Here is a 12242-nt window from a genome sequence, read left to right on the forward strand (position 1 = left end):
AAATCCAATTGCACGAGTTCGCTATCTACTTATATCTATATTTATGTTTATATCGCTTATATGACCGTCGGCGGTCTTCGGAGGTCAACTCGATAGTTAATTAGATGGCGTCTAGACTAATATACACACAAAACGATGATACATATTATAGAGCCCATGCCTTGTAAATTGTTTATTTTAGACTTTTTATAATTTGGATATACGTTTTAGTATGTCACTGTTATAAATCAAATATGAAAATTTGAGTCAAATCGGTGAAATATGAATTTGACAGCCAATGCCCCTTTAACTGTATACATCTATTTTGTTTGAGGGCCTCAATGAGTTAATTGAGTTACCCTCTTTAAATAAAGAAGTTATTATTATTATTATTATTATTATTATTATTATTATTATTATTATTATTATTATTATTATTATTATTATTTTTATAGTTGACTTATTGATGGTCCGAGTTGTCTTTATAGACGGTCCGAGTTGTCTTTTTGTAGACGGTCCAAGTTGTCTCCGGGCCGACTTGTTTATCCATAATGATATTAATTGACATGTTAATATATCACATTATGCTATTCCTTATATTTAGACACTCTGATATGAAAATAGAAGACAGTCTAATAACAGACGTTATTTTCCACGTTTATATCATTATCGTTTTATATTGATTCTTTTGGTAACTAGATAGGACCACAGAGTCAGTAAGATATTAGTCTTCAAAGCTCTTGATCAAGGGTAGAGGGAGCATTTAAAAACCAGGATTCAAATTGATATGGACAAAAATTTTGCATGGGGAATCGACTTGGAAAAGTTAAGTTAATTTTGCGAAAACATGTCAACAACACCTCTAAGAATCGTCCTTGGAAAGTAAGAAGTGTTACCAAGATTCCCCCTTGCATTGCGTTGTTAGGACATAGAACTTTCGGGTGTCCGTCTGTCCGTTTGCAAATTCTTATGAAATTTACATCAAACATTTATCAACTATTTTTGAGCAGAGATGCCCTGGAATTACTGCATTCAACCATTTGATATCGTTAGGCACAGGGACTCGATTAGCCAATATATATTTATTTTTTAGTAATTAGGTCTTTCCACTTCCATGAACATGAAGAACAGACCTTTTGTTTTTTTTGTTCGTATTGAAGTTATTCTGCCAAAATTTATTTTGCAAGTATTTTTTGTTTCACAACATGTTGCTTAGGTATGTGGTATGTGATAATGTACAGTTTATACACTTATAAAGCTGACCCTGCTAAACTGAACATAGAAGTGAATTACATTAAATGTATATTTGTAAGAGTTATCTTCCTAAACACTGTTTTTCTTGTTATTTATACTCCTTTGCAACTGTACAAGAAACTGACAATTTTTTTCCAAATTGCTTGTTACATCCTCTGCATTTTTTATTAAAATTTTAACCAAAGCCATCTGTAGACTCCATTTGAGAGTTATTTCCCCTTCTGCATTTGATATAAGAGGGTAAGAATACCCTATATTGTCGCTTTCATGTCGATCCGGCCCCACGTCGATCCGGCCCAAGTCGATCCATCCCACGTCGATCCGGCCCAACGTCATTCCGGCCCATATTTAAAGTCGATCCGGCCCAATAAAAAAATATATTTATAAGGAATAAAACTAAAGATATATATTAATTGTAATTCATAAATGTTTATGAATTTTATTATAATGTAAAAGGTGTACGGTAAAAAAAATTGGCCTTTGACAAATATTTTCTTCAGATGAGTTTAAAACAACTATGTTGATTATGTTTTCATTACAAGTTTTCAATTTAATTGAATTTATTGTTATATTATAGTAATGCTGATATTATATTTTAGAGAGTGAAAATGTGCATTCAGTGTAATTATTTTGTTATTATCTTGCAATAAAGAATAATGGATACTCATATAACTTGTTTTTTTATCTACACACAACTATTCAAAATATTGTCAACTTTAAAAAAATATATGGACTATATTCGATATTACAAAAAAAAAAAACATGTATTATAGAAGCCTCTGATGTTACCTTAAAAAGAAATACAATTAATTATTATAACACATAACACCAAACAAAAGATCAAACTATAAAGACCTTGTTGATTACGTAACTTTAATCAATCAGGATTTGATTGAATTAAGTGATTACGAGTGGCATTACCTTAGTTCACAATCATTAGACAATTATTGAATAAACAAACCAATTATAGTCTAATGATTTGATTAAACAAGTCATTATGATGAGTTAAATTTTATAGGTTCCATTGGACTGTAAATATTTATTTAGCTATTCTGTGTGTGAATTAAATAAAATAAAAATCGCCATGACATTCAAAGTTATCATGGAAAATAACTTCATATTAAAATATGTTGAAGCTGCTATACAAACAGACACAATCACACTCATTTTCATATCGATGTAAAATAATTCTTTGACTGGTACTCCAATACTTCACTTACCTGTTTTCATCCATCAACAATACTTTTTACAAATTCCACATTATACTGTTAAAATTTGTCACAAAATCCTCCAAAGTCAATATAGTTTATTCATATTTTATTATGGGGCCGGATCGACGAAGGGACGGATTGACGTGGGCCGGATCGACTTGGGACGGATCGACTTTGGGCCGGTCTGACTTGGGGCCGGAACAGTTTGGGGACGGAACGACCGGATACCATTTCGTCAAGCATCAAACGTCCCATTTTTTGCTAAGCATCAAAAGAGCTTTCATTTTGTATTGTCATTCATCAAATCTTATTCTGTAGCTACTGTTAGCATCAAATGAAATGAAATGTTTATAGTTAACGTTATTTCAACAAATATGTTAGGCCAAAAAAAAATGTATGTCTGGTTAAGGTTACATCATTAAAAAAAATAGGATAGGGAGGTAGGTATTTCCATTTTATTTTATTTTTACATTTTATTTTTTGCAACATGATTATGAGTCGTGCAGTCCGTCATGGTCTGAGTTATCCATGGGTGGAGTTTACCCGTATTTTTAATGATTGGATTATTTCCCCTTTGTTATTGATTGGAAAAAACTGATCACATGAGTCGTGAGTTTCCTTAAAACAGCTGTAATATTCATGACTCTGAACATTAGGATGTACAATGATGTATCAGGCAGTTGATTTCTTTTATTGGCAACTCTTACTTCATGTACTTAACTTTTGACACGAGTTCAATTAATTTTTCACTTTATGACGGAAATAAAACTACTTAGGGTCGGTGCTCAAAAGTAGGGTCAGTCTGGTAACCGTAAACAGACATATATTTTTATTTGGCCCTACTGTCATTTGTCTTGAAGGGTACCCCATTACAATCCTCATATCAGTGCAATGTATTTGTAACTGGCAAACCATATCTTGATAAGTGAAAGAGACCTAGGGTATTTTGATTTGAGGTCCTTGGTCCACCAAAAAAAAGATTTGGTCAAGATCACAGGTCAAGGTCATGTTCTATATTTTATTTGATTTTTGCTTATTATCACTTCTCCTCAGAAACCGTAAAAGATGTCAACATAATGTTTTCACTAAATTGTTAGTTAGGACATGTTTTAACACATACGTTTCAGTTATAAGGGTATTTTGCCATATAACAGGAGTTTTCCCCCTCTTATATTTAAACTTAGCTATATGGTGATATAACTCATTAATCATACATATGAGTAGAGACATAGGGTCTTTTGATTTGAGGTCTTTGCTTTATGAACTTCAAATTGAGTTCAAGGTCATAGTTTTATTTAACATTCTAGATTGTGACCTTTGCTGTAACTTCATATTGGTACATGATAAAGTCAAAGGGTCTTTTGAGTTAGGTTGCAGACATATACATGTACATGATATAACCTTGAAAAACATCAATCAGAAATGGTCTGTTGTAAACTGGGAGTAGCCATTTTTTGCACTATTTTTTATTTAAAAGTTACTAGAACCATATCCCTTTGGAATCAGCATCAGGTAACCTATTGTATAACACTGGAAGTGACATTTTTTAAACCATAAGAAGCAACTTATATTCTTCATTTCAAGTAAAAGTATATAGAACCAAATAGTTTTGGCATCAGTGTAAAATAAACTATCATCTGACACTGGAGATGAAATATTATACCAAAAGTTTTTATTTTCCTTTTAAAATATGTGCATTTAGGGTGAAAAGACCTTCAATAATTCTCTGTTTAATATTGTTATTGCATTTCTTCTCAGAAAACATGGACCTAATGTTTGTGTTCACTACTTCTCTGAAACTAATGTCCAATTGACCTAAAAATTTGCAACAAATAGGGTATACACATATTCCATCTTTATCAAACAACTTTGTGCAGCTACCTATGCTTTCAAGCTCTGGTAAATATCAATGAAATCCTACCATCAAATTTCTGCTCATAGATTAAAATACCAAATTGTGCTACCAACTGTGTCTTAAAAAATATGTACATACAATGTAGTCTGAAAATAATCCTTAAACATGTTTTAAACAACACAGAATAACATTGTGACTCAATTTTGATCCCTACCACAAAATTTGCGAACAGTGTAGCTTTCTGAATTTTGACCAACACATCTGTAGTACTTTTGAATACACAAATGATCGAAGATGAAGAAAACACAAACTTGAAAGATACATATTTTTGTTAAATCAAAATTTTGTTTTACTATATTTTCAGGCAGAAGTTGTGTTGCTATTTTTTTTCTAGTAGTATATAAGCAAAAGTTCAACTATATTTGGTGTTTATTAAATGATCGTAGGGTGTACATGTCAGACTGGCAGGTTTTATCTGACCTTGACCTCATTTTCATGGATCATTGGACATTGTTAAGTTTTTGGGGTTTGGTCTATTACTCAGATACTCTTAAGCAGTATGACCACCATAGGCATATTTGTTGTATGGGTTGATTTTGAATTTTCATGATTATAAAATTGAGAATGAAAATGGGGAATATGTCAAAGAGACAACAACCCAACCAAAGAGCAGACAACAGCTGAAGGCCACCAATGGGTCTTCAACCATCGAGAAAATCCCGCACCCGGAGGTGGTCCTCAGCTGGCCCCTAAATAAAATTGTGTACTAGGTCAGTGAAAATGGACGTCACACTAAACTCCAAAACATATAAATGAACTAAAATTAAAAAACATACAAGACTAACAAAGGCCAGAGACTCCTGACTTGGGACAGGTGCAAAAATGCGGCGGGGTTAAACATATTTTGTGAGATCTCAACCCTCCCCTATACCTCTAGCCAATGTAGAATAAAGAAACACATAGCAATACGCACAGTAAAACTCAGTTTAAAAGAAGTCTGACTCCGATGTCAGAATACATGTAGGTAACAAAAAAAACTAAGCAAAATGACAATGATACATAAATGAACAAAGGACTACTAGCAGTTACTGACATGCCAGCTCCAGACCTCAATTAAACTGATAGAAAGATTATGTCTTCATCATATGAAATTCAAGTACAATCCCTCCCGTTGGGGGTTTAGTATCATACCATCATAAAATATATGAGAAGAACATAAATCGTATCATGCCAACAACTGGTTTTAGAATAAATGTGTTTATTTCCGATGCAAAGACCCTATGAGTGAATCAATATTAGTACCAAAATATGCAATCCTTAATGACTTGACAACAGTATCGTAACTATATCCTTTCCGAATAAGTCTGTTTAAAGGTTTGGTTAGCTTTTGAGGTGAATGCTGACATTTTTGTGCTTTGTAAAGAATATTACCATAAAATATTGGATGTGAAATACCTGAAAGTATAAGATGTCTGCATGTTGATTTATATTTACGAATGATGTCCTTGTACCGATGATAAAATTTAGTAAATGTTTTGACTAGTTTGTGATATCGAAAAACCCTGGTGTAATAATTTTTCAGTAATACAGAGATTTCTTTCGAGCGAATCGAACAAGTTGGGATATGTAAACACCATAAGATGGTGACAAGGGAACGTCACCATCTAAAAATAAATAATTAACCATAGGAAATGAAAAATCATCTCTTTTATCATAAATTTTGGTATTAAGCTTCCCTTTAAAGATAAAGATATCAAGGAAAGGGCAGTGTTCATTGTTAGTATTAGCTTTATTTAAAGTTAGTTCGGCAGGATAAATCTCTTGAGTGTACATACTGAAGTTGTCATTATTGAGAGCCAATATATCATCTAAATGTCTAAAAGTGTTATTAAATTTTTGAATCAGATGTTGTTTCGATGGGTCTTTGCTGATTTTAGTCATAAATTGTAACTCATAACAATACAGAAACAGGTCGGCAATAAGTGGTGCACAGTTAGTCCCCATGGGAATTCCGATAAGCTGACGATATACGGAATCTCCATAGCGAACAAAAATGTTATCTAGTAAAAATTCAAGGGCAGTTAAAGTATCAAAGCAGGTCCAATTGACATAGTTCTTTTGTATATTGTTACTAAAAAATGACCTAAAAGAGTTTGAACATATATATTCACATCCCGACTTTTTAAATGCCCATTTAATAAGGTGTGTGAATTTTTTCTTAATAAGATTATGAGGCAATGTGGTATATAGGGTAGAAAAATCAAAACTTTGAACAGATTCGAAATCACCAATATAAACATGCAATTTATCAAGTACTTCCAACGAATTTTTGACACTCCAAAAGTAATTATTTCCACTATTTTCAAAGGCCTTATTTGAACAATTTATTACCAGGTTTTTGATTATACCAAGTGTACTAGTAAGTAGAATAGATAGTTTAGTAGTGGAACAATGGCTTGAAGACGAAATAAATCTATATTTGTAAGGAGTTTTGTGCAGCTTCGGAAGCCAGTACATAGTTGGAACTTTCATTGTATTTGTTTCTGCTTGTAAAGAGGTAGCTAAAAGTTTATGTTTGTTACAGATGTCATTTTCCGAAAATGGAGTCAGTTGGAATGTTGGTAAATTCGTGATTTCCTTTTGTAGAACATCAATGTAAAATTTACGTCAAGCATTAATGATATTGTTAGCAGCCTTATCAGGCGAGACAAAAATATATTCCTTGGCGAGTTCTTTTAGTTTTAGCTTATGTTTGATACGGGAAATTGGGCTATTATAGTTGTTGTTAGGAGTAAAATGATCTTGTATCTGTTTCTTAGATATTATAAGCAATAGGTCAACTATATTTGGTGTCTGTCTAGCAGTATTCATTTGACCTTGACCTCATGTACATGGATCATTGATAATGATTTGTTTAAGAGATTGTATTCAAACCTGCATATTACTGACTTTCAACATAAATTCAATAATGATAATTATAAGTAAATCAAGTGGGACAATTCAGTGTATGCAGACTGTGCACTCTATGCCAAGGGTATTGACATTTTGTATACCAGTAAGGTCTTTAAAAAATTTGTTAATTTGCACAGATATCAACTATTTTTACAGGAATTATGCCCCCTGGGAAAAGGTATCATATGGAAAGTTGATCTCATGCCTACATTGCTTTTACAATATTTGTGAAAAAAGTATATAACAAAAATAAAAACTAGAGTTATTGGCCTTTGACAGATATAAATGTGCATCAGTGACATGGGTGTATCTAAACAATTGCAAACAAAATAATTATATTGTATTTTAAACCTCAATACTAAGGGAAAACCTATAGCATAGAAACAAGAAGAAAAGTGACTCTTTTTATGATAAAGTCTATAGAATTATTCATTTGATGAAGCCGGTTCTTATATATCCCCAAGTTGTAAAAAAAAAATTTCCACATTGATTTTCAGACTCATTCAAGACATTGGTAATAAAAACTTTAGACATCAATTTAAATAATGGTGTGTTATCAAGTATACATGTACAAATTTACCTCAGAATTTCCTAACAGTGGTGTACCCTAATCTATGCAAAGGGGAGGGTGTCAGAGTTTAGAGGGGGGCTGTTGAATAACCCCTGTAGTCTACATCCACAGAATTTTTCTAAATATTTAATAAAAATGTATTAATGATTTGGTTTGTATTTTGGAAAGCTTCACCATGTGATTAGATAAAAGTTCACATGATCCATATTTCAAGGTTCAGTGGGTATGACAAAGATTTTAAACTTCATTACAGCAGGAAAACCAATGATACTGGAACAATCGAAAAGTGACTTTTTAGCTCACCTGACCTGAAAGGTCAAGTGAGTTTTTCTCATCACTTGGCGTCCGTCGTCCTGCGTCCGTCGTCCTGCGTCTGTCGTCCGTCGTCCGTAAACTTTTACAAAAATCTTCTCCTCTGAAACTACTGGGCCAAATTTGACCAAACTTGGCCACAATCATCATTGGGGTATCTAGTTTAAAAAATGTGTCCGGTGACCCGGCCAACCAACCAAGATGGCCGCCATGGCTAAAAATAGAACATAGGGGTAAAATGTAGATTTTGGCTTATATCTCTGAAACCAAAGCATTTAGAGCAAATCTGACAAATGGGTAAAATTGTTTATCAGGTCAAGATCTATCTGCCCTGAAATTTTCAGATGAATCGGACAACCCGTTGTTGGGTTGCTGCCCCTGAATTGGTAATTTTAAGGAAATTTTGCCGTTTTTGTTTATTATCTTGAACATTATTATAGATAGATTTAAACTGTAAACAGCAATAATGTTCAGCAAAGTAAGATCTACAAATAAGTCAACTTGACCAAAATGGTCATTTGACCCCTTAAGGAGTTATTGCCCTTTATATTCAATTTTTAACCATTTTTCGTAAATTTTTGTAATCTTTTACAAAAATCTTCTCCTCTGAAACTACTAAGACAAATTTAACCAAACTTGTCCACAATCATCATTAGGGTATCTAGTTTAAAAAATGTGTCCGATGACCCACGCCCGCGAACCAAGATGGCCGACATGGCTAAAAAATAGTACATAGGGTAAAATGCAGTTTTTGGCTCATATCTCTGAAACCAAAGCATTAAGAGCTAATCTGATGAGAATAAAATTGTTCATTAGGTCAAGATCTATCTGCCCTGAAATTTTCAGACCAATCAGGCAACCCGTTGTTGGGTTGCTGCCCCTGAATTGGTAATTTTAAGGAAATTTTGCAGTTTTTGGTTATTATCTTGAACATTATTATAGATAGAGATAAACTGTAAACAGCATTAATGTTCAGCAAAGTAAGATCTACAAATAAGTCAACATGACCAAAATGGTCAGTTGACCCCTTAAGGAGTTATTGCCCTTTATAGTATATTTTTAACCATTTTTCGTAATTTTTTGTAATTTTTTACAAAAATCTTCTCCTCTGAAACTACTAAGACAAATTTAACCAAACTTGTCCACAATCATCATTAGGGTATCTAGTTTAAAAAATGTGTCCGATGATCCCGCCCGCGAACCAAGATGGCCAACATGGCTAAAAAATAGTACATAGGGTAAAATGCAGTTTTTGGCTCATATCTCTGAAACCAAAGCTTTTAGAGCAAATCTGATGAGGATAAAATTGTTCATTAGGTCAAGATCTATCTGCCCTGAAATTTTCAGACCAATCAGGCAACCCGTTGTTGGGTTGCTGCCCCTGAATTGGTAATTTTAAGAAAATTTTGCAGCTTTTGGTTATTATCTTGAATATTGTTATAGATAGAGATAAACTGTTAACAGCAATAATGTACAGCAAAGTTAGATCTACAAATAAGGCAACATGACCAAAATTGTCAATTGACCCCTTAAGGAGTTATTGCCCTTTATAGTCAATTTTTTACAATTTTCATAAATTTTGTAAATTTTTGTAAATTTTTTAACAAAGTATTTTCCACTGTAACTACCAGGCCAAGTTCATTATAGATAGAGATAATAGTAAGGAGCAAGAATGTTCAGTAAAGTAAGATCTACAAACACATCACCATCACCAAAACACAATTTTGTCATGAATCCATCTGTGTCCTTTGTTTAATATGCACATAGACCAAGGTGAGCGACACAGGCTCTTTAGAGCCTCTAGTTTTATAATAAAGTCAATAAAATATATACTGTAAATTCAAAAATTATTGCAAGATTTTTATTAATGCGACTGGATGAGTATCGCAGTAATAAGTACTTGCGTTTTGATATCTGATACACATATACCTGTATGCCATTGTATGCAGCTTTTCCTGAAATTGCATTATTTTTTATAATTCTTCATAATTGCAGTAATAAATGCCAGCAATAATTTCTGAATTAACAGTTGTTTGTTTACACTGGTACCAATTTTTACAATAGGTCATGTGTCAAGTTTTGTTCCATTATGTATGATCTTCTTGATGTATTCATATTAACTGTTTACATTTGAATAAAGTACATTTAAATTCTACCTACAAATTTAATGTAGTGTTAATCTTTGGTGCATATTAATTTTTTTTTTTTTTTTTCCCCTGAACTTTCTCTTATCTAGCAGCATACATATACAGATACACTGTATAATCATAAAAAAAGTGAGTGATTCAGGTCTTGGTTATTTAGCCAGTCACTTTATGTGTATCAACATGATCAAGCTTGTTGTTAATTTCAGGACTGTTTTGGTTAGAATGGAAAGCCTAGCAGGGACTGGGCACAAGATCAACAGACTTCGACCAAAACAATTTACAGGTGGAAAATTTGAAGTTCTCAGTCATGACCCATTTGGTAAGTTTTATAGTTTATAATTATCATAATTTGAAATTGAAATTTGTTGATTGGATAAAATATAATAACATTTCTTCAATTTTTCTGAACAGCTTAATGTTCTTATAAATAAAGTATGTGTAATACAAATGTCATAAATGGATGACATAATCCTGAATTATATTTACATTTTTTTTTAAACAGAACATTTCCAGCATTTCTCAAAACTTTCTTTTTAAGCTTACCTTGCCCAAATTGCCTTCAACAATAAGCAAAACCCATATGTATACCCAATAGTAAGCTATAAAAGGCCCCAAAATGACATACTAGAAAACAACATTTTCATGGTTCATAACCAATCATTGGTCAAAGTTTATGTGTGTAGGCCTGTTTCTATAAGCAATAGGTTAATTAGTTTTGGTGTATGAAATGATTGTAAGGTACACATGCGGGTCTGGCAGGATTCATCTGATCTTTAATAATGTAAAGTTTATGTGATACTTGTAGTAAAACCTTTATCTTAAAAACTATGTTGAGTTTTGTGTACTGTTGTTTGTTGGTCCTTTTCTTTTTACCCATGGCGTTGTCAGGTTATTTTCAACTTGTAAGTTTGAATGTCCCTTTGGTATCCTTCGCCTCACTTTTTCAACATAAAATCAATTATTAGCAGTAAAGAAGGCAAGAAATTTCAGCGTGTGCACTCTTGTTACTGTTTTTGCAGTTTTGACTGTTATCACAAAAACAATAGGAGCTAGCTATATACATTAGTTTAACATGCAAATTGCCAAAATGGTGAGCAACAGAAATAATAACTAGTATACATGTGCATATGAATGTCGTCATTAGCAGACTGGATATATTTCACCAGGTGAGTGATACAGGCACATGTGTGCATTGTGTTTACAATAAATGCCAGTGGTTTATAATTTTTTATAGAAAGTATTCATAATTTTTTTAGAGAAAGTACCGGTATTCATAATAAGATATAAGATAGGGAAAATGAATGTTTGGTCTATTCTAAAAAAGATATTGAAAGTTTTTTACATTTCAGTTTATCTGTGATTTGTTTACATTATTCAAGGTTATTTTCCTCTTTTTATAGTACAACAAACAGTTTTATACAGAGAAATAAAGAAACTAAAGACAATACGGAAGCTGCCAGGAATGCACACCAAAAAATGAAAATAGACTGCATAAATAAACAGTTCAATTATTGATAGTTGTGTACCCTGACACTGATTCTCTGTCTGCACATGAGAATAAACTCTTTTAATAGTGTGTTAGTTGAAAGGAATAAATTATTTTTCCACTGCAGTGGTACTAAAGCAGTCTTGTTTTCTTCAATTTGTGAATATTGTGTTACTTGTACTGGTTAATTGCTTCAAGATGATGATAGATATGTTCCAATTGTAACCACAACCCTGTCTTCTTTTCCTCAAATGTGACATTACCGAATTTGTACTGACATGAGCAACACAATGGGGGACACGTGTGGAGCAGGATGTGCTTACTCTTCTCTAACACCTGACATCCCTACAGTTTTTTATAGGGTTTCTGAACCTCCTTTATATAAGATCCATAATAAAAATGATGTATTTGAGAAATATTAATTTAATAAACATTGTGGATTCAGTGCTAGATATTTAGATGATAATGCCAGACT

The 12242-nt window shown here is 32.5% G+C and overlaps 1 protein-coding gene across 1 annotated transcript; it reads left to right on the forward strand.

Moving 5' to 3' along the window:
* Positions 1–723: 723 nt before the first annotated feature.
* Positions 724–11904, forward strand: LOC127698514 (50S ribosomal protein L33-like). Its single transcript, XM_052202026.1, has 3 exons — positions 724–861; positions 10488–10600; positions 11682–11904. Exons 1-3 carry the CDS (start codon positions 827–829, stop codon positions 11759–11761), a joined length of 228 nt encoding a protein of 75 aa, XP_052057986.1. The 5' UTR covers positions 724–826; the 3' UTR covers positions 11762–11904.
* The last annotated feature ends 338 nt before the right edge of the window (positions 11905–12242 follow it).

Source organism: Mytilus californianus, unplaced genomic scaffold (assembly GCF_021869535.1).
Source record: "Mytilus californianus isolate M0D057914Y unplaced genomic scaffold, xbMytCali1.0.p SCAF_4, whole genome shotgun sequence".
In the NCBI taxonomy this organism is placed as follows: Eukaryota; Metazoa; Mollusca; class Bivalvia; order Mytilida; family Mytilidae; genus Mytilus; species Mytilus californianus.